Source organism: Hoplias malabaricus, chromosome 5 (genome assembly GCF_029633855.1).
Source record: "Hoplias malabaricus isolate fHopMal1 chromosome 5, fHopMal1.hap1, whole genome shotgun sequence".
In the NCBI taxonomy this organism is placed as follows: Eukaryota; Metazoa; Chordata; class Actinopteri; order Characiformes; family Erythrinidae; genus Hoplias; species Hoplias malabaricus.
The window spans coordinates 6,805,515-6,832,703 of NC_089804.1; the positions used below are offsets into that span (position 1 = coordinate 6,805,515).

The 27,189-nt window shown below is 39.0% G+C and overlaps 8 protein-coding genes across 8 annotated transcripts; 2 read left to right on the forward strand and 6 right to left on the reverse strand.

The window, feature by feature from the left end:
- Window positions 1-13,284: 13,284 nt before the first annotated feature.
- LOC136696290 (histone H2A-like) lies at window positions 13,285-13,740 on the forward strand. The gene has a single exon (XM_066670548.1). The coding sequence runs from the start codon at window positions 13,303-13,305 to the stop codon at window positions 13,687-13,689; it is 387 nt and encodes a 128-aa protein (XP_066526645.1). The 5' UTR covers window positions 13,285-13,302; the 3' UTR covers window positions 13,690-13,740.
- Window positions 13,741-14,445: 705 nt separating this feature from the next.
- On the forward strand, window positions 14,446-14,880 carry LOC136697241 (histone H3). Its single transcript, XM_066672282.1, has one exon. It carries the CDS (start codon window positions 14,456-14,458, stop codon window positions 14,864-14,866), a length of 411 nt encoding a protein of 136 aa, XP_066528379.1. The 5' UTR covers window positions 14,446-14,455; the 3' UTR covers window positions 14,867-14,880.
- Window positions 14,881-15,341: 461 nt separating this feature from the next.
- Window positions 15,342-15,743, reverse strand: LOC136696989 (histone H2B 1/2). Its single transcript, XM_066671833.1, has one exon. The coding sequence runs from the start codon at window positions 15,736-15,738 to the stop codon at window positions 15,364-15,366; it is 375 nt and encodes a 124-aa protein (XP_066527930.1). The 5' UTR covers window positions 15,739-15,743; the 3' UTR covers window positions 15,342-15,363.
- An 883-nt stretch (window positions 15,744-16,626) lies between these two features.
- LOC136696474 (histone H4-like) lies at window positions 16,627-17,477 on the reverse strand. Its single transcript, XM_066670911.1, has 2 exons — window positions 17,440-17,477; window positions 16,627-16,930 (listed from the first exon to the last, which is right to left on the reverse strand). Exons 1-2 carry the CDS (start codon window positions 17,475-17,477, stop codon window positions 16,627-16,629), a joined length of 342 nt encoding a protein of 113 aa, XP_066527008.1.
- A 566-nt stretch (window positions 17,478-18,043) lies between these two features.
- Window positions 18,044-18,540, reverse strand: LOC136697462 (histone H2B 1/2-like). The gene has a single exon (XM_066672589.1). It carries the CDS (start codon window positions 18,473-18,475, stop codon window positions 18,101-18,103), a length of 375 nt encoding a protein of 124 aa, XP_066528686.1. The 5' UTR covers window positions 18,476-18,540; the 3' UTR covers window positions 18,044-18,100.
- A 421-nt stretch (window positions 18,541-18,961) lies between these two features.
- On the reverse strand, window positions 18,962-19,309 carry LOC136697749 (histone H4). Its single transcript, XM_066672985.1, has one exon. The coding sequence runs from the start codon at window positions 19,291-19,293 to the stop codon at window positions 18,982-18,984; it is 312 nt and encodes a 103-aa protein (XP_066529082.1). The 5' UTR covers window positions 19,294-19,309; the 3' UTR covers window positions 18,962-18,981.
- Window positions 19,310-20,547: 1,238 nt separating this feature from the next.
- LOC136697236 (histone H3) lies at window positions 20,548-20,995 on the reverse strand. Its single transcript, XM_066672274.1, has one exon. The coding sequence runs from the start codon at window positions 20,983-20,985 to the stop codon at window positions 20,575-20,577; it is 411 nt and encodes a 136-aa protein (XP_066528371.1). The 5' UTR covers window positions 20,986-20,995; the 3' UTR covers window positions 20,548-20,574.
- Window positions 20,996-21,869: 874 nt separating this feature from the next.
- LOC136696289 (histone H2A) lies at window positions 21,870-22,296 on the reverse strand. The gene has a single exon (XM_066670547.1). It carries the CDS (start codon window positions 22,279-22,281, stop codon window positions 21,895-21,897), a length of 387 nt encoding a protein of 128 aa, XP_066526644.1. The 5' UTR covers window positions 22,282-22,296; the 3' UTR covers window positions 21,870-21,894.
- Window positions 22,297-27,189: the final 4,893 nt, after the last annotated feature.

Genomic DNA, 27,189 nt, shown 5'->3' on the forward strand with positions numbered 1-27,189 from the left:
TTGCTGAACAACCAATGATCTATAAAGGAAAATCATGATAATTATCAGAGGTGCCCAAACTTTTTCATACCACGGTCTTTATGAAGCAAACCACAACATTTTTAAAGAAGTATATACAAAATATTAATGTTTTGTCAGCTCCCCTTACCATATAAGAGCACTTGGTACTATAGTACATCTGTTGCACTGCATACTTTGCTAATCCCCTTTTGCCCTGTTCTTCAAAATGATCAGGACCTCTACAAGCTCACCATATAGAAGATAATATTTAAAAAAAAAAAGGTGCTAGGGTCCTTTGAGCGATGCCATAGAACATGTGTGTGTGTGTGTGTGTGTGTGTGTGTGTGTGGACACTCTACCTGTGGCACTGATGCACTGCACCTCATCTCCCAGACAGTCTACGATCTCTGAGCAGTTTTTATCAGCGCAGTAATAACACTGTTTACCATTGGGTGGCTTAGTGGGCAAAGCTTCAGTAAACAAACAAAAAGCAGAGATTTAGCAGGAATTAGTTGCAGTTGTAGATGACAATTAAAAAGGGTCATTAAAGCTCACTTAGATTTAAAGTACACTGACATAACTCAGTTATGAATCTGGATACGGCCCTTTTATATTCTGCCTTTACTTGGGGCTAACTTTGTCAGATTTAAACATTAGAACTCCCGTCTGTTGAAATAATTTGTTTTCCACAAAATGAACACGTCACACTATAATATATTGCCAACTGTATTTTGCACATATGAATGACACTTTAATATTCTGTATTTTTTAAACTTACCTTCATGTTGGACTATAATAAATAGCATGTAATATTTATGATGTAAATGTATGTATGTGTGTATGTATGTAGGTTGTTGATGCAAAATCCACATGGAACTGGTGGCACTGAGCATGCATTGCAGACTGTGTCTCCCTCAAGCTCTTTACCTGGGACATTTTGACTGTTGCAGAGGTCTGTGCTGCAGCACTGGGTGTTGATCGTTGTTTTCATAATTCCCAGGTTTAGGCTCCCGCTGACACAATCCGCTGCTAGTGCACAGTCTTTAGTACTGATCTCCTTTTGTTGACCAGCTACAGAAAACAGACCATTAGTTATTGGGGAAACTTCCCAACACAGATAACATACAGAACATGTACAGCCTAGAAATACACTACATCTGCAAAAGATTGTAGACCCCCTTTATAATCAAAATGTATCCATTATTGACACAGATGATAAATAATGCACACAGATAACGGCATGGAATCCAGTTTATTGGGAGCTTATGGTGACCGTGCTCAATGAGGATCACTGGAACTGTGATCTCTGGAGTGATGTAGAAGTTGTAAAATTTGAACAAGAAATTGATAATATGTTATTCTTGTCTAAATGAGAACCATTCCTAAAAACAGCAGGGAGAATATGTTTATGACCAAATTTTTATTGCATTACTGACCATATGCTTAAGATTCAGCTACTTAAAGACAAAAAGGGATTGGTGAAACTGATAAAAAAGACACTGACATTGGTTTTTAAAGAGCTGTTACTCACTAGCATTGACAACGACGGTTGCACTGACACACTGACTTGGACAGACTGTCTGTGTGGTTGTGCATGTCCCAGAAGGGCCAGGTATGTACTGATAACAATTCAGTGACAGAACTAGAAGAAAATAAAAACTTTATGTGAATTAAACAAAATGATCATTGGAAAGTCAAACAAGCAACACTGCGTAATCTTCAAATATATTTATAATATAGATATATTTATACACAAAATAAAGATTGACATTTCACGTGTGTGGGGAGTGAATCAAATCTGTTTTCAGGTAAAAAACAATTATTTGGATAAAGTATTGATGTAATAGCAGTCAAAAAGAAGCTGATTAGAACAAAATTTGTGCATTTCCTTTATTTACACATGCACTTTACTAACTGTGTGTAAATGCCTACGTACTCTTTCAGTTTGCAAAGTGCAAGCTGCAGAATAAAAAAAACTATTTATGAATTTGCAAAAATGTTACTGAATATTATCATTTGAACACAATCAGAAAAGCCCAAATTGTTATTGGTTTGTTTGAAAAATACACTGTAAAATCCCAACAATGATTTTATAAAAGTGTGTTAGTTTGCCTTAGGGATTTGATTTAAATCAATGTTTATATTAATAGTTCACTTTAATATTAATAACATTTTAATAATACATTTCCAAAGTGAGAGACATTGTTTGATCAAGTTAATATTCATTAAAAAAAACACTCTGTACAATTCCCTACCTGATGGATAAAGCCCACAGACGAGCAGCAGTGTGATTTGGAGCTTCATTGTTGCATGATCAGAGAGGGTTCAGAATGAGTTACAAACAGAACTGGCTTCAGTAGAAATCTGATCTACAAAGGTTGTGGTTCCTTTAAGAATTTTCACGCTTTGCAAGTGCTTCTTACACCTAAATAGGAGACAATCCGACGCACACCCCTCCACCCCATTTAAAAATAAATACAAACTTTAACAACATCCTTTGTGGGTGGAGCCAAATACAGTTACTTTCCTTTCTTCTCATACAGGAAGTTTGATGTGAAATAAAACTAAGTGTTCTGTTTGGAATCATTCATCTTTTTAAACAATGGACAGCTTTCCCAAGTCCTCTAGGTCCACCTTGAGTTTTGGGCTTTCAGTTCATTCATTCATTGTCTGTAACCTCATCTCCCAGACAGTCTACGATCTCTGAGCAGTTTTTATCAGCGCAGTAATAACACTGTTTACCATTGGGTGGCTTAGTGGGCAAAGCTTCAGTAAACAAACAAAAAGCAGAGATTTAGCAGGAATTAGTTGCAGTTGTAGATGACAATTAAAAAGGGTCATTAAAGCTCACTTAGATTTAAAGTACACTGACATAACTCAGTTATGAATCTGGATACGGCCCTTTTATATTCTGCCTTTACTTGGGGCTAACTTTGTCAGATTTAAACATTAGAACTCCCGTCTGTTGAAATAATTTGTTTTCCACAAAATGAACACGTCACACTATAATATATTGCCAACTGTATTTTGCACATATGAATGACACTTTAATATTCTGTATTTTTTAAACTTACCTTCATGTTGGACTATAATAAATAGCATGTAATATTTATGATGTAAATGTATGTATGTGTGTATGTATGTAGGTTGTTGATGCAAAATCCACATGGAACTGGTGGCACTGAGCATGCATTGCAGACTGTGTCTCCCTCAAGCTCTTTACCTGGGACATTTTGACTGTTGCAGAGGTCTGTGCTGCAGCACTGGGTGTTGATCGTTGTTTTCATAATTCCCAGGTTTAGGCTCCCGCTGACACAATCCGCTGCTGGTGCACAGTCTTTAGTACTGATCTCCTTTTGTTGACCAGCTACAGAAAACAGACCATTAGTTATTGGGGAAACTTCCAATTCAGGGTCACAGTGCATTCAAACCAAATTCACTTCATTTATCCCAGAGGGGCTGTTCATATTGGGCACACAGACATAACACAAGGGAGACAACAGATAAAGACAGAACATTTAAGCACCTGTGATCACCAGAAAGAATCCTAATATCTAAGTAATTAGTGCTCATTCAATAGTCTAATGGCTCCTGTCACAAAGGTAACTCTCTGTTGAACAGTCCAACACCTCGGTGTACAGTATCAACAGTTCCAAACAAAATGAAGAGCATGAGACGCTTGTTCAAAGTATTGCACATTTAATTTAGTTTTGATAGTTCAGAAACACATTTTATAAACTGGTGTGTGTTTTACAAAACACTGTGCTCCTTTTTTTTTCTTCACCCAAATCCCATGCCATGAGCAGGGGCATTGGCTGGGATTTTGGGACTTGTGAAAAAACAGCACCTTAGGCTCCAGCATCGACTGTTCTGATATATTTATAGGGCACCAAAAAAAAAAAATCATGTGCCAGTAGAAAAGGTGGAGGTCTAGCTGCTCTGTTCCATGGTTCTTTTCAGTGCAAGCAGTTATCATTTGGTGACTTCACAACATTCGAGTACCTCTGTGTAGAGGTGTAGGACACCACAGATATCACTAGTAACTATCTACAGGCCTCTGAAGTACAGTGCTAATTTTATTGATGAATTTACAGAGATGCTGTCTTTTATTTGTACTGACTTTGACCATTTTGTTATTGCTGGTGACTTTAACATACATGCTCGCCATATTGGATTCTTTTGGCCTTTCACAGCATGTTACAGCGAGTACACATTGTCATGGTCACACACTGGATAATGTTATAGAATAGAATAGCTTTTATTGTCACTGAGAAAACAATGTTCAGAACAGTATTAAAACAGTGAAATGCAGTTTTAGCATCCTCTCTCAGGCAGCAGTTAAAATATAAAATCGATACATGTGCAAAACAACACAAAGATTATTCAGAGGTATTAGCACAGAAGATATATACAGGCTTTATTTAAAAGTGTTATGTGCAATTGCTTGTCCGTTAGAATGGGTGGTTGTCCGTTGATTCTATTGATTATCAATCAAGATGGATTGGTTAAAGTAGTTGGTGGGGGGTGGGGGGGTCGATGGCTGAAGGCCTATGATTTTTTTCACCCCTCTCATCACTCACTGGTCCTGTCTCTCCTGTCCTGTACTGTGCAGCTGGTGAACCAGACTGCAGCAGTATGTCAGGATACTCTCGATGGTGGCTCTGTAAAAGTTCACCAACAAGTGTTAAGGGGCGTGAGGGTGCTTCAGCTTCCTGAGGAAGTAGAGTGTCTGTTGTTCCTTCCACACTTGGTATCGGGTGTTTAAGGCCCATGTGAGGTCAGCAGAGATGTGTACTTGAAGTGCTCCACTCTCTCAACCTCCACTCCATTGATGAGGAGGGCCGTGGTCTCGGTGCGAGTGGATCTTCTGAAATCCATGACCATCTCCCTGGTTTTATTTGGGTTCAGTCTCAAATCTCTTTATTTGAGTTATCTCAAAGAGTCTCAACATATCAGTGACTGTGAAGGATGTCGCGTTGTCAGATCACTACTGTATGTTCTTTGATATGTGGGCCTCACCAGTCATCACGGACAGAAGAGTTTGTGTCAAGAAAAGAATTATAAAGGACTGCACAGCTACACTTTACATGAGTCAAATGTGCACTACACCATGTGAAAGATCCAACTCTGTTGATGATCTGCTGAATAGTTTTAATTAAAACATTGTCAGTGTTATGGATGAGATTGCACCAGTTAAAATGAAGGCTATGTCTTGCAAACAGAAAGCACCATGGAGAAATGCTTCTGTTGTTCAAATCCAAAAGAGGGAGTGTCACAAGGTAGAACGAAGATGGTGTCAAACAAGTCTTCATATTCACAAAGAAATCTACAAAGATACGTTCAAATGTACGATAATATGCAAAACACGACAATCCTATTTCTCTAGCATCATCAAAAATTAAAAACTAACAACAGCAAAACCCTCTTCACCGTGGTCGACAGACTCACTAACTCACCCACACCAATGACCCCTGAATTAGTATCAACTGAGAGATGTAATGAGTTTGAATTCTTTTTTAACACTAAAATCCAGAATATCAGACGAGTGATTAGTACATCTATATCCAACAATGAGTCTGTACCCTCTCCATCACCTCATAAAGACTCTTTAGTTAAAATGTCAGAGTTCAGTACTGTTGATAATAAAATTTTAATTGACACAGTTAATCATCTCAAATCATCTACTTGCAGTCTTGACACACTACCAACCAAATTTTTAAAGAGTGTGTTTCACACTATAGCACCAGACATACTCCACACTGTAAACACCTCACTCATGTCGGGTAAGTCGTCTCAGATAAGTAACTACGGACCAATTTCTAATTTACCGTTCATTGGCAAAATCATTGAGAAAATAGTGTTCAGGCAAATCACTAGTTTCTTGCCCATTAACAGTAGCCTAGACAAATTTCATTCCGGTCTAATCACAGCACTGAGACTGCTCTAATAAAGGTAATTAATGACATCCGCTTAAATACAGAGGCTGGAAAGGTACCTCTTTTATTACTTCTTGACCTTAGTGCTGCCTTTTGATACCATTGACCATACGATTCTTATACATAGACTCGCAGACTGGGTTGGACTCTCAGGAACAGTGAAGTGGTTGGTTTCTTACCTGGAAGGCAGGAACTACTTTGTAGAAATAGAAAATAATATTTCAGAGAACATGCCAGTAATCTGTGGTGTCCCCCAGGGCTCTATTCTTGGTCCACTTTTATTTAATTTATATATGCTTCCTCTTGGCCAGATCCTACAGGACTATGTGCTGTTCCTGTCACAGCTATGCAGGTGATACTCAGATTTACATGGCCCTGTCCCCAAACGACTCTGGCCCAGTTGACTCATTAAGCAAGCGCCTTGAACACATCACAAACTGGATGGGACACAACTTTCTCCAGCTGAATAAAGATAAAACTGAGATTATACTATTTGGGAATAGCAATGAGAGACAAAGATTGGCTGCGTATCAAATCAAATCAAATTTATTTATATAGCGCTTTTCACAACTGATGTTGTCACAAAGCAGCTTCACAGAATTCCAGTAAGACAAGATTTGACATGAAATGTAAAGACAAATGTAAAACCCTCAAGTGAGCAAGCCAGGGGCGACAGTGGCAAGGAAAAACTCCCCCAGCTGAGGAAGAAACCTTGGGAGGAACCAAGGCTCACAAGGGGTGACCCATCCTCCTCTGGTCAATCTACTGGTGATGATAGTTAGTAGTCCATGAGAACTTCAGTGTAGGGACAGCTTCAAGGCACTTGGTGGTTGCTGGAGCGTGGGCAGCTGGTCTGAAGCGTGGAGGAGGATCTCGACAGTCATCCATCAGTGTCCAGACAGACAGGTGGGCAGTCGTTTACTCGGAAAGATGTAAAGGGATGGAATTAGTTTTGAACTGTTTTGTGTTTGTAAAGTAGAAAATATGAAAATTTCCAGAGTGTGGCTAATGACTCCGGCAGATCTGACTATGACAGCATTAACTAAAAGGAGAGAACCAGAAGGACACACAGACACGGGAGCATCCTGAAACACTGGCATCCCTCCGCTCCACCGTCAACAAACCTGAGTGATCGCGAGAAGCGGCGGGACGACAGCACCAGCGTCTCAGTATACTATAATTCCCTGTGTCCATGGACCCCCCGGATCTGCCGCCTTTATCTATGGGGGAGCATTAGCTACCAAATGATAAACTAAACAAATGAGTTTTTAGCCTGCATTTGAAGATTGCGACTGTGTCTGAGTCCCGAACATTTTTTGGAAGATCATTCCAGAGTTGGGGGGCTTTATAAGAAAAGGCTCTTCCCCCAGCTGAGGCCTTCTGAATTCTGGGAACATTTAAGAATCCAGTATTCTGTGATCTGAGTGAACGTGGAGGCTCATAATAGGAAATTGTATCTTGAAGATATTCAGGAGCAAGCCCATGTAGAGCTTTATATGTTAATAACAAAATTTTGTAGTCAATGCGGAATTTAACAGGCAGCCAATGAAGTGATGATAAAACTGGGCTGATATGTTCAAATTTTCTAGTTTTAGTGAGGACCCTAGCTGCAGCATTTTGAACTAGTTGAAGTTTTCTTAAATTGCTGCTGGTGCATCCTGACAGTAGTGCGTTACAGTAGTCAAGCCTTGAAGTAATAAAGGCATGTACTAATGTTTCTGCGTCCTGGAGGGATAAGGCATTTCTAATCTTAGCAATATTGCGAAGATGTAAAAAAGCTGTCCTAGTGATACTACCTATGTGTTGATCAAATGATAAATCCGGGTCAATTATGACACCAAGATTTTTTGCTGCTGAACCAGGTTTAACTGGACAGTTAGCTAGATCTAAAATTAAATCTGATAATTTATTTCTTGTCACTTTTGGACCCAAAAGCAGGACCTCTGTTTTGTTGCTGTTTAGAAGGAGGAAGTTACGCAACATCCAGCCTTTCACGTCTTTTACACAGTCCTCTATTTTCTTTAATCTGTGTTTGTCATCGGGCTTGGCTGAAATATACAATTGTGTGTCGTCTGCGTAACAGTGAAAGTTAATGTCATGGTTTCTTATAACTGTGCCTAGCGGTAACATGTATAATGTAAATAATAATGGTCCTAAAATAGAGCCTTGTGGAATTCCAAATCTTACTTTAGAATAATTTGAATTTAGATTGTTTACTTTTACGAATTGATAACGTTCCGTTAAGTAAGATTTGAACCATAATAGGGCTGTCCCTGTGATTCCAACCATGTTTTCTAACCTTTCTATGAGAATATTGTGGTCTATTGTATCGAAGGCTGCGCTTAGGTCAAGAAGCACCAACAGGGATACGTGGCCTTGATCAGAGGCAAGAAGAAGATCATTTGTTATCTTGACTAGAGCTGTCTCTGTACTATGATGTTGCCTGAATCCAGATTGGAATTTTTCATATATATGATTCTTATGTAGATATGAACTAAGTTGTTGGGCCACAGCTCTTTCTAAGATCTTAGACAGAAATGGCAAATTAGAAATAGGCCTGTAATTAGACAGTGTACTAGCATCAAGATTTGGTTTCTTGATCATAGGTTTAATAACTGCTAGTTTAAAAGCTTTGGGTACATGGCCCAGACTAAGCGATGAGTTTACTATAGTTAAAAGAGGATCAATAATAGCTGGTAGTACTTCTTTGAGCAACTTTGTGGGAATTGCGTCAAGTGTGCAAGTTGTACAGTTTGCGGAGGTGATAATCTTCTCTAGTTCTAATTGTGGGAGTGGGTAAAAGGTTTCAAGTCTTTCTTTTACAGTTATATTATGTTTTATTTCATTCACATCAGGTGGCAGCCAGGATGGATTTGATCCTGTGGCTAGAGTTTGTTGTCTAATATTCTCAATTTTATTATTAAAAAAGTCCATAAAATCTTTACTGGTGAGAGTTGCTGGAATTAGTTGTTCAGAACCTGCTTGATTTTTTGTAATTCTAGAAAACACACTAAACAGTGCTCTCGGATTATTTTTATTATTGGAGATCAGCGAGGCCAGATATGCTGAGCGAGCTTTAGTGAGGGCATTTCTATACTCTATAAGGCTGTCCTTCCAGGCAGAATGAAACACTTCAAGCTTGGTTGATCGCCATTTCCGCTCTAGTTTTCGTAATGTTTGTTTTAAAGTACGGGTCTTATCGTTATACCATGGTGCGAGCTTTTTCTGTCTTATACTTTTATGTTTAAGTGGTGCTACCTTTTCTAAAGTAGATCGACAGGTATTTTCTAGGTAGTCAGTTAGTACATCTAGGTCCATTGGGTCTGATGGAGTTGGAACTGGGGTCGATAGTTCTGGTAGGTTTTCTATAAATTGTAGGGCGGTAGATGGTTTTATTATACGCCTTGTAGAATAGCGAGGGTTCTTACATATATTATGGCTAAAACGTAGCTCATATGAAATTAAGTAATGATCGGAGATTGCTGAGGATTGCGGTAAGATATTAATTTTGTCAATGTTAAGACCTAGTGTCAGAACTAAGTCTAAAGTGTGGCTGCAGTAGTGTGTAGGCCCTGTTACATTTTGAGTAATACCAATAGAGTCTAAGATTGAGGTAAATGCCTTTTTTAGTGGGTCACTTTCCTTCTCGAAATGGATATTGAAATCTCCTACAATTATAACTTTATGATTGCACACCGCTAGGTTTGTAGCAAAATCGCTGAATTCTTTCAGAAATTCTAAGTAAGGCCCTGGTGGTCTGTAAATGTTGCATAATAAAAATGCGTCCTTTTTTGTGACCGGATTTGTAATAATAGTGGAGAGAACCTCAAAAGAAGAAAAGGTGTCACATTGTTTAAGACTAATTTCTAGGGTATTTTGGTAAATTACACATACTCCACCTCCTTTGCCTGATATTCTTGGGCTATGTGCATAATTATAGCCTAGGGGGGTGGCTTCATTTAGTGCTAAATATTCATTTGGTTTAACCCACGTTTCCGTGAGACAGAAAACATTGAATTTATGATCACTTATAATATCATTTACGATGAGTGCTTTTGAGTTTAGCGATCTTATGTTGAGTAACCCAAATTTTAGTTCTGAGGTGTTGCTGCTAGGTGTTGTGTATGATTTAATATTGATTAGGTTGCTGAAACAGGCTGATTTTGTTTTTCTACTTTTACATTTAGTTCGGGGGAAAGACACAGTCTCAATACAGTTGAACCTGGGTGACGCCTCAAGACAGTTCGCAGACGGTCGGTTTAGCCTGTCTGTCTGCGGCCTGGTCCCGGCTCTGGATTGTCAGCAGCTATCTACACTACTCTGCCGACTAACTAAAAGACTATGTGCTATACTGCAAGAAAGTAAGGCAGCACCCTCCCGCGTGGGGTGGATACCATCCCTACCTATAAGACCAGGCTTGCCCTCAAAACGTAACCAATTGTCTATAAAGCCCACTTGATTTTCGGAACACCACTTGGACATCCAGCAGTTTAACGCCCAAAGTCTGCTGTAAGCTTCGTCGCCACGCCGCATTGGTATGGGACCAGAGCAGATTACGGCATCGGACATCGTCTGGGCCAGTTTAATCACCTCTGTAATATTACCCTTAGTTACCTCAGACTGCCGCAGACGAATATCATTGGCCCCTACATGAATGACTACCCTCGAATATCTCCTATTAGCTAACAGTCTAAGGTTGCCACTAATATCCGGCGCTCTGGCTCCCGATAAACAGCTAACTGTTACTGCCGGCGCCCCTAAAGGAGTAGCTAATTTCACATGCCGAACAATAGAGTCTCCTATAACCAGAGCACTCTTAACAGGCTCCTCAGCGGGTGCTTCGCTGAGCGGGGCAAACCTGTTTGACACGCGAATCGGAGGAGCGTGGTGTCCCGGTGGGCTAGCTTTGGCCTCAGCGTTAGCATCAGCCTTAGCTCTCCGGCTATGACGCCGAGACGTCACCCATTCACCCCGCTGTGAGGGCTCTAACGCCGGAGTCGTGGGGGTGCTAACTCTCCCTAAGGCACCCGGAGTTGCTAACACTGAATCTCGCTGTTTATCCCTCAACAATAATAAGCTCCGGATGCGCACTTCTAGCTGGTCCACTTTATCCACCAGAGAGCTAACTAGCTGACACTTACTACAAATACAACCACTATATTTATCGCTAGAGGTGGAAAAGGGCGTTAAACTAAACATGCCACACTCTGAACAGGCAAAACAGCCAGTAGTAGCCATGGAATTGCAGGTACTTACTGGACTCGAGAGCCCTCAAATCTAAAGAACTGGCTCGCAACCTTGGTGTATTAATGGACTCAGATCTCAGTTTTAGTCTCATATTAAAGCAGTTACTAGATCAGCATTTTACCATCTTAAAAACATCAGTAAGATTAGAGATTTTCTGACTAAACCAGAGCTGGAGAAACTTATCCATGCCTTTATTTCTAGCATTGATTACTGTAATGGTCTCTTAGCTGGACTTCCAAAAAAAGACCATTAAACAGCTTCAGCTGATTCAAAATGCAGCTGCCAGAGTTCTCACTCGGAGCAAAAGAAGAGATCACACCACCCCCATCCTCAAATCCTTACACTGGAGACCAGTCTGTTACAGAATAGGCTTTAAGGTGTTATTACTGGTCTATAAATGTGTTAATGGGGTAGGACTAGCATATTTATCAGATCTGCTACAGAGATATGAGCCGAGCAGAGCTCTCAGATCTTTAGGAACTAGTCAGATAGTCCTGCCTCAGGTCAAAACTAAACATGGAGAGGCAGCGTTTAGCTCCGGCGCCGCTTTTAAATGGAACCAGCCGACTGAGAATACTAGAAGAGCCCCGACTTTAGACACTTTTAAATCAAGACTTAAAACATTCCTGTTTGAGCAGCTACAGCTCAGTTTAAAACACTCTGCACTTTTCTGTAACGGCATTTATTTATTTTCTCTTATTGTATCTTTTTAAATTGTTTTAATCATTTAATCATTTTACTCTTTTTATGTAATTGTTTTATTTGACTTTTATGATTTTATTCTGGCTTTTAATCTGTTTCTTTCTACTGTAAAGCACATTGAATTGCTTTTGTATGAAAGGTGCTCTATAAATTAAAATGCACATATATTTAAGTTAGTTTTTTTTTTTTTTTTTTTTTTTTTGTCATATCACAGATGAAAAAGAAAGGAGAGAGAGAGTAAAGAAAAATGTATCTAAGAATGATTTAGGGCCTCAGGATACTGGTCTAAATTTGGGCCTAAATTCTCCATTTTAAATTGGAAAAAGGCCACTAAATACAAGGAGACATAACTGAATCACTGTAAACTGCCAGTGTAGATGAGATTACACAAGGACATGGATACCTCAAGGCATTGAATTTCCTGAGCAAAAAGAACAGAAGTCAGACCTAAATCAGGGAAAGTTTACAGAATGTATGACGCTCCTTAAACAATTTAATCACATTCACCTCAAACTTAAGTAATTACATACATTTCACAATTATATTTATACAGGTTACACTGAATATAATTAAAGAAATGAAGCCAGGAACTTGCAGATCTCCACAGAGGCTCTGGAAACTGAAAGCAGTAATAAAGAGGGACAGCTGGTAAAATCTGGTATAATCTTCTGATTCATATGGATATAGTTCACAGCAGGACTGTTTATATATGAAAGCCTCTGTATATCTATGAGCTGGTGGGGGTGGGGTGAGGTGTGTAAGTGTGGGTTTGGGGAGAGGAGGGAGGGTCAAATGCCACATCAGTTTCCAGTGGTCGTTTTCTGTACTGAATACAAACTTCTGTGACCTGTTCCACTCCCAGAAAAATGTACCACACTGATTATTCGTGTGAATTCCACATTTAATGAAGTGATCCTTATGTTTAACACTGGGGAATTTTTGAGTGTTAAAAAAAATCATATGCTGTTTACAGAAATATGTCCAATGTTTATCAGTGTTGTGCTGACCACAGTGATGGAGAGAACTGGATGGAGAAGAAGTGCCACAGGAAGACAAAGGCAGTCTAGCCCTAAACACACGAGCACAGAAAACAAGAAAAAAAAAACATCTTCACCTTAAAACACAATTATTTTGTGACGGGGATTGTTTTTATTTCGTTTTTATTTTGTCCCCACACGAACAAATCTTCTCAGAAATGTGATGAATATCTAGAACCAACACAGACAGCAGCGGAACAAATCCAGGCGGTTGGGAGGGGGTGCTTGGAAATAAACGCTGGGTGAACCGTAGTCTGATTGGTTGTTGAGAAGAAGTAGCCTGTAGCCAATAGGAGCGCAGTCAGTTTCTCTATATTAAGAGTCCTCGGAGGCTGAATGTTTTATTTCAACTTTGTCGTCGACTGAAAAGCAACAGAAAAATGAGCGGAAGAGGCAAGACTGGCGGAAAAGCTAGAGCTAAGGCTAAGAGCCGCTCTTCCCGGGCTGGACTCCAGTTCCCCGTTGGCCGTGTGCACAGACTTCTACGCAAAGGAAACTACGCTCAGCGTGTTGGCGCCGGAGCACCAGTCTATCTGGCGGCTGTGCTTGAGTATCTGACCGCTGAGATTCTGGAGCTGGCTGGAAATGCTGCCCGCGACAACAAAAAGACCAGAATCATTCCCCGCCATCTGCAGCTGGCCGTTCGTAACGACGAAGAGCTCAACAAACTGCTCGGAGGAGTGACTATCGCTCAGGGCGGAGTGTTGCCCAACATCCAGGCTGTGCTTTTGCCCAAAAAAACCGAGAAGGCAGCCAAGACCAAGTAAACTATCCTTTTACACGTGAATAAATACTCAAAGGCTCTTTTAAGAGCCACCTACACTTACAAGAAAAGTGCACTTTTTGCTTAGAATTTACCCGGACTTCATAACATGTTTCATATGAACTGTTTCACAAGTGTTTATGCCATAAATCAGAAAAACAAGCTCATGTAGTTGACTATAATACACTACTCACTCTGAATGGCCATTACTAAATGAAACCGTTTAAAAGCACTAAAATAGTTTTAGGGAGATTGGGGAAAATACCAAACAGTTTTCGTATTATTTTGGGCTGTAATATTTATTCGTATTTATCCCAAACGTCATTAGCCCTTCACCATTTCTTCGACTTTATATGACGGTGTTTATTCATATATTTTCTCTGTAAACATTACAAAACGGTTTATATATTTCTCTGGGATTTGATTCCCAGTTTCTAATGAAGAAACTATACTTATATGTACAAAGCTTTAAAATATGAAAGACAATCTTAACTTCCCCTTTGTATCCCTCCAAATTAGGATTAAAATGACTACATCACACAGGAGCCCGCCACTGTGTAAAATCGAGGGAAGAGACATGTATTTGAAAAGTGGGCGGGACCAAAACAGCCCAATAGCGTTGAGGCGGCGAGTGGATGGCCGTCCAATAGAAATCGGGAACATTACAGACGCCCATTGAACGACGAGCTGCTCCAAAATTTAAGAAGGACCACGAGCTGCACGAACTCTCATTCCCTTTGTTTTTTAGAAGAGGAGCAGAACTCGACGCGATGGCGAGAACTAAGCAGACCGCTCGTAAATCCACTGGCGGCAAAGCCCCGAGGAAGCAGTTGGCCACAAAGGCTGCTCGTAAGAGCGCTCCAGCCACCGGCGGCGTGAAGAAGCCTCACCGTTACAGGCCCGGCACCGTGGCTCTCCGGGAGATCCGCCGCTACCAGAAATCAACGGAGCTGCTCATCCGCAAGCTGCCCTTCCAGCGTCTGGTGCGTGAGATTGCGCAGGACTTCAAAACCGACCTCCGTTTCCAGAGCTCCGCCGTCATGGCTCTCCAGGAGGCTAGCGAGGCTTACTTGGTTGGTCTGTTCGAGGACACTAACCTGTGCGCCATCCACGCCAAGAGAGTCACTATCATGCCCAAAGACATCCAACTGGCTCGCCGTATCCGCGGAGAGCGCGCATAAATCACCTTCTGAAGTTCAACACCCAAAGGCTCTTTTAAGAGCCACCGACCCGTTTCAGTCAAAACGAGTAAACGATGTTCTTTCTACTACACGCTTCTACATTACACTGTATATAGACCACACTACCTGCAGAGAGAAAATAAGTATAACATTACGAGGTCAAACGACTCATTTCTTACAAGAAAGACCAGCAAAGCTATAATTAAATGTGCTGATTTGGATCGTGTTGCTCTCTGAATATGTTCCAGCTCTATGCAAGCAGCTGTGTTTTATTAAACTGCTTGCTTGTCGCTTACATAATTTGTTCCTGTGTAGCATTCATCAATTTGTACATAGTTTCCATCTACGCGAAAACGTGGTGGCTCTTCAATCAAATCCGGTATTTATACGTCTTTCTCAGTAGTTTTACGTTATTTACGGAAATGCATTGATCTTTTAAAGGAAAATGTGGGTGGCTCTTAAAAGAGCCGTTGGGTTCAGATGGGTCTATTCACTGTTTACTTGGAGCTGGTGTACTTGGTGACGGCCTTGGTGCCCTCAGACACGGCGTGCTTGGCCAGCTCTCCGGGAAGAAGCAGGCGCACGGCGGTCTGGATCTCCCTGGAGGTGATGGTGGAGCGCTTGTTGTAATGAGCCAAACGGGAAGCCTCACCAGCGATGCGCTCGAAGATGTCGTTGACGAAAGAGTTCATGATCCCCATAGCCTTGGAGGAGATTCCGGTGTCGGGGTGAACCTGCTTCAGCACCTTGTACACGTAGATAGCATAGCTCTCCTTCCTGGTGCGCTTACGCTTCTTTCCTCCCTTTCCGGCCGTCTTGGTCACGGCTTTCTTGGAGCCCTTCTTCGGGGCGGACTTGGCAGGCTCAGGCATATCAAAACTCTTGAAAATCAACTCAAGAATGAAGTAAGGCGGCGCTCAGACAAGGCTTATGTAGACTCAGATATGCTAATATAGATAGGCTCCGCCTACTAAAATGCTGTCAAAAGCCCATTGCTCAGTGTTCGGAGATCTGTATTCCTCCCCCCATCTCCTCTCTTTCTTTGTTAAGCTCCGCCCGCGACCTGATCTTTTTGTTATTCCTCCCGCGCATTTCTGACCTAAAAGATCGTGTAAATGGAACATTTATATTGTAATGTATCCTGTAATTAATATGTATTATTTTACAGATTAATATATTTCTGAATATGAATTCTACATGCATAATTCGAGAACTCTTAAATCATGTTGAATTTGCTTGGCTTTCTATCGAACACCCATTGCTCAATGAATTTGGTCTGTTAACATTCCCGCGCATTTCTGACTTGTAATAAATTAAAATATCAGATGTAATACTTCAATACACTCTTTCAGTGAGTTTAGTATTAACTTTTTAATGACAAATTTACATTGTAAGTACTTTTATTTTCTCTCTTGTTTGGCCACATGAAGTCCCCCATACAAGCCCCTCGTCCCTGCGTGTTTTAGATAGAGAACATGATCAGTACACACTTCCAGATCTTGGAATAATACGTACGTTTGCATGTATACATGCAAGTGAGTGAGGCGTTAGATGCGTGCTTACATTCTCCTTGCTTTGAAAGTCCTTTGTGTGGTAATGAGTATCTTAGTCTTAGAGAATCCACTCTTGAGATGTATATTTAGCAAAAAACAGAACCACGGTCACCATAATGAAGAAAAGAAAATCGGAAGTGCTACTTTATAGAACATGTGGGTGGCTCTTAAAAGAGCCGTTGGGTGGAAGCTTTGAGAGTTAAACGCTTAACCTCCGAAACCGTACAGAGTGCGTCCCTGGCGTTTCAGGGCGTACACCACATCCATAGCGGTAACGGTCTTTCTCTTGGCATGCTCAGTGTAAGTGACGGCATCCCTGATCACGTTCTCCAGAAACACTTTCAGCACACCACGAGTCTCTTCGTAGATCAGTCCAGAAATACGCTTGACACCACCACGGCAAGCCAAACGACGAATAGCAGGCTTAGTAATGCCCTGGATGTTATCGCGGAGAACCTTTCGGTGACGCTTAGCGCCTCCTTTCCCCAGTCCTTTGCCGCCCTTTCTTTTTCTTTTTTTTTATAATAAACTTTATTAATTAATACAAATATATGTACAGTCCTTCCAAAATTCCAGCTTACATAAATTATATACTCATACATCCAAACATTTAATTACACATACAAACGAGCACAGTCTCATATATTTAGAGTGTCCCAAAGAATAGAGTCTTTAAAAAGTATATTAATACTTGTATTTATTTTCTCCACCACAATAGTCACTATAGTTTTTTTTTTTTTGGTTAAAAACGTTAACTTTTATCTGGGCATGAGGTAATTCTGCAGATACCACCTATGCCGATATTGGGTGAAATTCCAAAGAACCTAAACTGCTAAATGCTAAAAAAAAAAAAAAAAAAAAAAAAAAAAAAAAAAAAAACTACAACTCAAATGCTTTTCTGAATGTCTTAGAGTTTAATTACCATGGGGTGAGAAGAGATTATTATATTTTGCATTTCTGACTCTGAGCCTCTAGTGTGTAGGCACCCTTTGCAACAGAGGAATGCCAATTTTAGCACACCCTGAACATGGATTTTGGTCACACTCTGGTATGTGCATATCATTCAATGAGGTACATAAATCTATTGAGTATGGTGCAAACTGAATGAGTCTAAACAAACAGTTGCTATTCATTATTTATTTAAAATGTTATTGACATACAATTTGATTCAGGAAAACTGTCACTGTGTCAAATTTTATTTCAGTCTGTCAATCCCGGGTTGTTTAAGACATTATTTGCAGAAGAATATACCACCAAATACAACGCCACCAAAATGTAGTAACTTGTAGATATTAATCATGTGAAATTTTACAACATAGGCAGGAATACAGCAGTTTTCTAACAAATCCCATATTCACTATGTATTGTTCTAACATCCACTTTAAAAACGTATTAGGGACACTAAATATTTTTCAAACTAACGGAAAATCATTTGAATTTTACACGAAAACATGGGTGGTGCCTAAAAGAGGCGTTGGGTTGATATATGTCTGATTATCGTTGGAATCCACAATGTCACAGATTATTAAAGTTTACATTTAAATAAAAAAGTGCATCTTTGTTCAAGACTAATTTGATTCAGGGGTATTGATAATTTGTAAATCAGAGTCATTTGAACTTCACATGAAAACGTGGGTGGCTCTTAAAAGAGCCGTTGGGTTTGGACGTGTCTGATCACCGCTTACTTGGAGCTGGTGTACTTGGTGACGGCCTTGGTGCCCTCGGACACGGCGTGCTTGGCCAATTCACCGGGCAAAAGCAGGCGCACGGCGGTCTGGATCTCCCTGGAGGTGATGGTGGAGCGCTTGTTGTAGTGAGCCAAACGGGAAGCCTCGCCGGCAATGCGCTCGAAAATATCGTTAACGAAGGAATTCATGATCCCCATAGCCTTGGAAGAGATACCAGTATCGGGGTGAACCTGCTTCAGCACCTTGTACACGTAGATAGCATAGCTCTCCTTCCTGGTGCGCTTACGCTTCTTACCGCCTTTGCTGGCCGTCTTGGTCACGGCTTTCTTAGACCCTTTCTTGGGTGCGGACTTCGCTGGTTCAGGCATGGTAAATGCTCTTTGAGTTTCACTCAAAATGACAAGACGTGTGCCTGGTCGCGGCTGATATAGACTGTGATATGCAGATGAATTTAATCTCCGCCCACTCAAGTGTTGTCCAACGCCCATTGATCAGCGTTCTGCCGCTTGAACTCCTCCCTCCAGCCCCTGTTTTCCTTGACGTTAAGCTCCGCCCGTGACCTGAGCTGTCTTTGTTCTTTGTCCCGCGCATTTCTCGCCTATAAAGATCATATATGTAATATCTTACAACACAGGCTTTTTTTATGAGCTCTGAACGTCTCAAACATGAGGCCATTTGGATTCGAACGTACTTTTTATAAATATGTGCTGAAAATTAACAATAAACACGTTCAGTAGGTGGAGTGATAAAAACCACCACGCCTTATCGGTGGTGTTATAAACACTGTACAAGAAAACACTTGTGGAAAAGCTGTTTTGTTGAATTTGTGGGTGGCTCTTAAAAGAGCCGTTGGATATAAGCCTTGGTCGAGTGTTTAACCTCCGAAACCGTACAGAGTGCGTCCCTGGCGTTTCAGGGCGTACACCACATCCATAGCGGTGACAGTCTTTCTCTTGGCGTGCTCAGTGTAAGTGACGGCGTCCCTAATCACGTTCTCCAGAAACACTTTCAGCACACCACGGGTCTCTTCGTAGATCAAACCAGAAATACGCTTGACACCACCACGACGAGCGAGACGACGGATAGCAGGCTTGGTAATACCCTGAATGTTATCACGGAGCACTTTGCGATGACGCTTAGCGCCTCCTTTCCCAAGACCTTTACCGCCCTTTCCTCTTCCGGACATTTTTCTGCTTGTTCTTCCCTAGATGCAAAAAGAACGAATGAGATGCTGCTCGTTCAATGCGGTTATTATGCTCCTCTACAGGACCTGGTTGAAACCAACTGCCAGAAAGGCGGAGCTAAATACAACAGACAATGGTGCGAGAGACACCACACGATATTCATTTACTCAATTTGGCGCTAGTGCCTTTGTTGCAGTAATGGCTGTGGTCCATTCCACATCCACCATCATATTACAATTGTAATTTAGAGAACTAAATAAAGAAGAAAATAAAACATGTCTAAAAAATATGCTTAGCAAAAATATATCTGAGACTATTAGAGATACAACCTGGTTAATTGCAGTAAGGATGTTACCTGTTAGACTTTTAGTTAAATTGAGTTGTTTTATTAAAACCACATTTATAACAGGGTTTGCTAAAACTTCACATTTTCATATGAAGTTTAAATGACTCTCTACTGATTTAAAAATTATCAATACCCCCTAATCAAATTAGTCTTGAACAAAATGCACTTTTTTATTTAAATGTAAACTTTAAAAATCTGTGAAATTGTGGATTATTTTTATCTACTTTAAACAAAGTATATACTAACACAAAGCATTCTCAGTGTCCCAGAGAATCGTCTGTAAAAAGTACATTAAACCTTCTGTCTTTTTAATTCAGTCCTGATTCTCTTCATAGTTACATCACTGGAAACAAAAAAACGTATGTAGTGATTTTGTTGTTTTTCACAATTTGGATTCTATCAGACATATTATACCGCCTAAACCTACATTTAACCTCAATGTTATAAATCAAAAACAACAATAGATACATTCAATATTCCCATCAAAGTTTAAACCAATGTTCCTTACTTTTTCCCCACAGTTCTTTAGACCTCCAATAAAAAAAGTTCCACATATTTTCCTCTTGCCACAAAGGCAATGGACATTTTATGGTTCTAATAAAACAACTCAATTTAAAAGTCAAAACAGATAAATCTCCTTACTGCAATTAACCAGGTTTTATCTCTGGCATACTTAATCCAACAAGCTTCACTAAAATTCTTTGTTGATCTTACGTAAACCAGCTGTGATTGTTACTGAATAGAATACAATAGATTTGATTATATAAAATACTACTTTAGGTGCATAACTGTCCTGAGTAGTTGTTTTTTCCTTCTAGTTTAAATCTCTAGTCTAATGAAAGAATAAAAAAATTCTACTCCTTTTTTTACAGAAATAGGTCGGTGGCTCTTAAAAGAGCCTTTTGTTGTTAATTGTGAAAGAAGCCGAGCTATAAGCTTATGCGCGCTCTCCGCGGATACGGCGAGCCAGCTGGATGTCTTTGGGCATGATAGTGACTCTCTTGGCGTGGATGGCGCACAGGTTGGTGTCTTCAAACAGCCCAACCAAGTAGGCTTCGCTGGCCTCCTGGAGAGCCATGACGGCAGAGCTCTGGAAGCGGAGATCGGTTTTGAAATCTTGTGCAATCTCACGAACCAGGCGCTGGAAGGGCAGCTTGCGGATGAGCAGCTCAGTTGACTTCTGGTAACGGCGAATCTCCCGCAGGGCCACAGTACCAGGCCTGTAACGGTGAGGCTTCTTCACGCCGCCGGTGGCTGGGGCACTTTTTCGTGCGGCTTTGGTAGCCAGCTGCTTCCTTGGAGCTTTGCCACCGGTGGACTTACGAGCGGTCTGCTTAGTTCTTGCCATCGCGTTACGCTTTGCTTCTCCTTAAGAAAAAGAATGTGAACATACGCAGCCCACGGCCTTTTTAAGCTCTAGAGCAGCTTGTCCCTTATTGGGCGTCTGGGATTACCGCCTTCTATTGGACGGCCGTCCCCTCGTGGCCACAATTCTATTGGACGCCTTTATTCCCGCCAATGTTTCAAATTATTAATCACGTCCTGTAGGTTTTCCACTGTGTCGGCTTTAACATAATAAACTCTTTTGACACTTTCTGCTCAAACTCTCTCTATATAATTCATATGTAACTATATGTTAAGTATAAATTGTTTGTATGAAAAATATATAAAACATTTTAAGAATTCCCAAGTTCTGAGTTTGGCTTAAAATATTTTTTCTTTTAAAAGTAAATTATGTAACTAATTGTCAGCACTGTTCAATGCAAATGATGTAAAAGATGTTTAAATACATTTTTAAACGTAATTCTTTGAGTAATCAGTTGAAAGGCCATGGATCAAAGAAAGGTTCCTGTAAATTCCATTTAGTTCATATCATATAAAATTAGATTAGTTGTTGATTACATTTGGAAAGTTAAATTACGTTAAGTCATGACCTAGGTTCTTATCCTAACTTGACTCTTGTCCATGGTCAAAACACAGCAGCTCAGATCAATAACAGAAACATGTAAAACACTGTATGGTAAAAGAGAAACATGAATCTAAATGATGCTGAGTGTCAGTGCGTATACAATCATCAAACATGACCAAGTGATTTGTACTGACTTTCCATTCTCTCATCTTTACATAGTTATATACCACATATTTACACTGATGTGCATGCAATTGTAAAGAGTTTGTTAAATAAATGCACTTTTTTGCAAAAGTGGGTGGCTCTTAAAAGAGCCTTTGGGTGATTCTGGAGAAGTGGACAGACAGTTTACTTGGTTTTGGCCGCCTTCTCGGTCTTTTTGGGCAAGAGCACAGCCTGAATATTGGGCAACACTCCACCCTGAGCGATCGTCACTCCTCCGAGCAGTTTGTTGAGCTCTTCGTCGTTACGAACGGCCAGCTGCAGGTGACGAGGAATGATACGAGTCTTCTTGTTGTCGCGGGCAGCATTGCCAGCCAACTCCAGAATCTCAGCGGTCAGATACTCCAGCACAGCCGCCAAATAGACGGGAGCGCCTGCACCAACACGCTCGGCATAGTTTCCCTTGCGCAGAAGCCTGTGAACACGGCCAACAGGGAACTGCAATCCAGCCCGGGATGAACGAGTCTTGGCCTTGGCTCTTGCCTTTCCACCGGTCTTACCTCTTCCACTCATCTTAATGGTATAGTTACGTCGATTAAGAAAACTGTAATAAAACGCTTTGGTCTCCGTGCGCTCCCTATATAGAAAAACCATCTGCGTTCCTATTGGCTACATGCAACGGCTCTTAAACAGCCAATCAGAGCAGGGACATGAAACACTTTCCTATCCAAGTACCCCCCCCAACACACACACACACACTCACACACGCTGTTGGTTTCAACCAGGTCCTGTAGAGGAGCATAATAACAGCCTTGCACAAGCAACGTCTTATTCGTTGTTTTTACGTCTACTGAAGCAGCAGAAAAATGTCCGGAAGAGGAAAGGGCGGTAATTGAGAGTCAAAAACGCAGAGAGAGAACGCAGTGCTTGTACTCTGCAGCACCTTGCGGTGTTTGCAGTCTAACGTCAAGTTTATTATTGTTTCTCCTGTTTATATATATATATATATATATTTTAGTGATACTTTCTTGTTGAAGCTATACGTCACCGCTTCGGCGGTTGTGCCATTATGGCATCTCACATGGCACATAGTGAACGCCAAGTTAAATACTGGGTGAAAATCACCTTTACTGGTTTAGGTGAACCTCCTAACAGAGACTTTGTTGGCGATTTGATATTCCAGTCTCACTGGCTCCATGCAGAAGATATTTATTCTTTCATAAGCCTTCCAAACAGGAGAGATTTCGAGCTGTGTTTCAGAAATGAACGAGGTATTCGTATTTTTCTTGAAATCTATGGAAATAACCCAAAAAAGTGGGAGGATTTTCAGATTTTCTCACCTATAAGCCTTGATGTTAAAACAATCATTGTCAAGTTTTGGACGGGGAGAATTTCAGACGAAGATGTTGAAACATACTTGCATCGTTTTTGTGATATTTTGAAACCTGCAGTCAAACCAGTCGACAAGTTTGGTTTATGGTATGGCATCAGAAAGTATCAAGTGAAACTTAAGAGAGACAGTAATGGCAGAGAATTGCACATTCCTAACTCCATATCTTTGGGCCCCCACAATGGTAAAATATCATATCAAGGCCAAGTGGCAAGATGTTTTATTTGCCAAGAGGAAAATCACCAGGCCAAAGATTGTGGGAAGATTAAATGTTGGCAATGTGGTTCCTTTGGCCACAAAGGAAAAGAGTGTAGAGAAACAGCTATATGCTCACTATGTGGTGCGGAAGGGCACAACTTTTTTATGTGCCCTAAATCATATGTAAATCGCTCTAAAGCAATGTCAAGACTCTCAGATATGGTTACTCAAGAACAAGAAAATATACCAAGTGAGATGGAACAAGAAAGAGTTGCAGTTGGAAGCAAAGACTCTGAACAGGAACAGATACCAGAAAATGCTGATCAGAACGCAGAAGGAACGTCTCATATAGAAGAGTCTGGTTACATCCAAAATCAACAGGTGAATGGAGGAAATGAAGTCAATAGCAAAGTGCAAAAAGTGGATGAAGATGGAAAAAGCAACAGTGGATCTTCAAATGATGACAGTAGTAACAGCAGTAGCAGCAGCTCTTCGTCTGAAAGTTCTGATGAGGACTTTTCCAGATCAGATAAAGACTCGAGTGGAGACCTCTCTTCTGAGAACGTAAAGGTATCTCCATCTTCAGGACAAAACATTCCTATTGATCATGCTTCTACAACGTTGCCGACAACTGACTTTGGAAAATCTTCAATCTGCAATCAAGGACAGGACACCAATAAGGAAAATATATTACAACAGAAAAAACGCAAATTGTCACCAAGAAAAGTAGGTAATGCAAACAAAAAAAGTGTTCTAAAAAAGAAAAGAAATCAAAATCCATAATAAAATATGTCCACTGTGGGTATTAGAATAGCCACTTGTAACGTACGAGGAATTCAGTCTAAATTAAACAAGGAGAGAAAATTAGAATCCTTAAGTAAAGAATATTTAGATTTAGTTTGTATTCAAGAAACAAGATTAGCTACATTAGATGATATTAATGAAACAGGAAAACTATGGATTAAAGGACCCTCCTATTTTTCTGTTGGTGATTGCAAAGCAGATGGTATTGGTTTTCTATTTTATAATAATTATTTCCAGATTATAAGAAGTAGAGAAATTATTCCTGGAAGACTAATGTACATGGATTGCTTCCACAGTGGTAGAAAAATGAGAATTATCAATGTTTATACAGCACAAAGTACAGTAAAAAAAATCCAGCTTTTTAAAAAATTGAAAGTGTTATTGTGTACAGGTTTTTTGACAATTGTTTGTGGTGATTTTAATACAATAACAGATGATATAGATAGAATAACAATAAATCCAGCAGCTATACGAAGAGAAGGTCCCTTTTTAAAAAGAATGATGTTAGAACAAGATTTTTCTGATGTTTTTAGAATACTATACCCTAATAAAATAGATTTTACCAGATTTAGTACTATTTGTAAGACCAGAATTGATAGAATTTATATAAATAAAGGGTTAGAAGTTTATACTTATAAAACAAAAATGATTATTGATTCTGATCATTTAGCTGTAATCTGTAATTTAAATGTAAAGGGTGAAACTAAAAAGAATTATTGGAAATTAAATACACAAATTTTAGAAATTCCTGCAGTATTATTAGATTTAAAAGGAGAGATTGTTAGAATAAAATCTTTAAAAATTTTTACTAAAAATGATCGAGAGCTGTGGGAAGTTCTAAAAACACAGATAAGAGATTTTTTTAAAGGAAAATGTCGGACGTACAATAAGGAAAAAAATGACAAATATAATTTAACAATGATGCAATATATTAAATTAAAGTGTACAAAGAGAAGTGATGAAGATGAAAGTATTATGTCAAAATTGAGGGAACAAATAGATTCAATGAATAATGATCTATATTCAAATCTACAAACTCTTGCAGGTGCTAATATAGAGGAAATTCATAATAAAGCTAAAATTATGTCTGTATACACAAAAAGGAAACAAAGCTCTTATATTGGATCAATCTATTCAGAAAAGGGTAAAATTGTTAATCAGCCTGACGAGATTAGAAAATCTATTCAAATATTATGTCAAGAGATGTATAAAGAAATTAAAATAGATAATAAACATTTTAGAAAATACTTAAATTTTGAATATAATAATGAGTATGATTTTTTAGCTGACAAAATAATAGAAAGTGAAGTCATCACAGCAATAAAACAATTAAATTTAAAAAAGTCTCCTGGAAAAGATGGGTTACCTGCTGAATTTTATAACAAATGTATGTATGATATTTCCCAATTATTAACTAGAGTATTTAACGAAGGTGTGGAACAAGGATTTATGTACGACACCTTTTATGAAGGTGTGATGTCACTATTATATAAAAAAGGTGATAAAAATGATATCAATAATTGGAGACATCTCACTTTAATGAATATTGATTATAAAATTTATGCAAAAATTATTATGAATAGGTTGCAGGATGTTCTTGATGGAATTATCACCAAAGAACAGACCTGTGCTATTAAAGGAAGATTGATGTGGGATAATTTAGGTATTTTAAGAGAGTTAGTTTGTACTAAAACCAATGAATTCTTTTACATAGTCGCTTTAGATCAAAAGAAAGCTTTTGACTATATCTCTAGAGAATATTTATGGGAAGTGTTAAAAATGTATAAATTTCCATTAACTTTTATTAGAATGATTATGTGTCTATATGTTGAGTCTAAAATACAGATTAATGTAAATGGACATTTAACCGAACAGTTTAAAATATATAGAGGTGTTAAACAAGGTTGTCCACTTAGTGCAGCACTTTATGTTTTGGCTATAAGTCCATTAATAATGAAAATTCAAACAGACCAGAGGCTTCAGGGTGTTAAATTAGGAGATAAAAGAATAATAATTACTGCATATGCTGATGATATAACAGTTTTTATTAAATCTCAGTCAGAGTTAGACATTATTTACGATCATTTTAAAATTTATGAACAAGTTTCGGGGGCACAATTAAATGTAAATAAATCAGAAAGTGTCTGGATAGGAGATCCAAATAATAAATTCAAAATCAATATTCCTGAATTCCAAAAAATAAACATTTTAGGAATTTATATAGATAACACAGGTTGTGTAGATGCAAATTGGTCTCAGAAAACAGAAAAAGTTCAAGAAGAAGTTGAGAAATGGAAAGATAAAAAACTAAATTATAAGACTAGAATAGATATTACTTAAACATTTATTCTATCAAAGATTCTGTTCTTAGCATGTATTTTCCCTCCACCTGATATATGGTTAAAAAAAATTAATAAAATATGTGTTAACTTTATATGGAATACAACTAGAGAAGTTACTAAAAGACAACTGATTTATAAAAGACGTGATTTAGGAGGCTTAGGTGCTATTGATTTCTCTGTTAAAACAAAAATTTCCTTTTGCAAAATTATTCAAAATGGAATTCAACGACAAGTAGAGTGGATAGGAGATTTGACAAATTGGAAATCTAAAAAAGGTAAAGCTAGAGGATCTATTCCATATTTTAAGTTAATCTTTTCAGATTTTATACATAAATACAATGATTTGAACATTGATTGGATAAATTCTTCAAATAAAAGCATATATAAAATAGTGAGTGATAAAATTTATGGACAGAATTTTGAATTTAGAGAACTAAATAAAGAAGAAAATAAAATATGTCTAAAAAATATGCTTAACAAAAATATATCTGAGACTATTAGAGATACAACCTGGTTAATAGCAGTAAGGAGGTTACCAGTCAGACTTTTAGTAAAATGGAGTTGTTTTATTAAAACTATAAAGTGTCCAATGCCATTATGTCAAGAGGAAGAATCTCTGGATCACTTTTTATTAGAATGCTATAGGTCTAAAGAAGTGTGGGAAAAAGTAAAGGATATAGGTTTAAATTTTGATGTAAATATTAAAAGTATATATTATGGCATTTTTGATTGTAACATTGATGAATA

What these genes read in the sequence shown, in the direction of transcription:
- LOC136696290 (XM_066670548.1), top strand. Translation starts at nt 13,303, where the DNA reads ATGAGCGGAAGAGGCAAGACTGGCGGAAAAGCTAGAGCTAAGGCTAAG.
- LOC136697236 (XM_066672274.1), bottom strand. Translation starts at nt 20,985, where the DNA reads ATGGCAAGAACTAAGCAGACCGCTCGTAAGTCCACCGGTGGCAAAGCT.
- LOC136696289 (XM_066670547.1), bottom strand. Translation starts at nt 22,281, where the DNA reads ATGAGTGGAAGAGGTAAGACCGGTGGAAAGGCAAGAGCCAAGGCCAAG.
- LOC136696474 (XM_066670911.1), bottom strand. Translation starts at nt 17,477, where the DNA reads ATGCACATACCAGAGTGTGACCAAAATCCATGTTCAGG. An exon ending in GACCAAAATCCATGTTCAGG is followed by an intron (nt 16,931 to 17,439) that starts GTGTGCTAAAAT and finishes ATAAAAAAAAAG; the next exon opens with AAAAAGAAAGGGCGGCAAAG.
- LOC136696989 (XM_066671833.1), bottom strand. Translation starts at nt 15,738, where the DNA reads ATGCCTGAGCCTGCCAAGTCCGCCCCGAAGAAGGGCTCCAAGAAAGCC.
- LOC136697462 (XM_066672589.1), bottom strand. Translation starts at nt 18,475, where the DNA reads ATGCCTGAACCAGCGAAGTCCGCACCCAAGAAAGGGTCTAAGAAAGCC.
- LOC136697241 (XM_066672282.1), top strand. Translation starts at nt 14,456, where the DNA reads ATGGCGAGAACTAAGCAGACCGCTCGTAAATCCACTGGCGGCAAAGCC.
- LOC136697749 (XM_066672985.1), bottom strand. Translation starts at nt 19,293, where the DNA reads ATGTCCGGAAGAGGAAAGGGCGGTAAAGGTCTTGGGAAAGGAGGCGCT.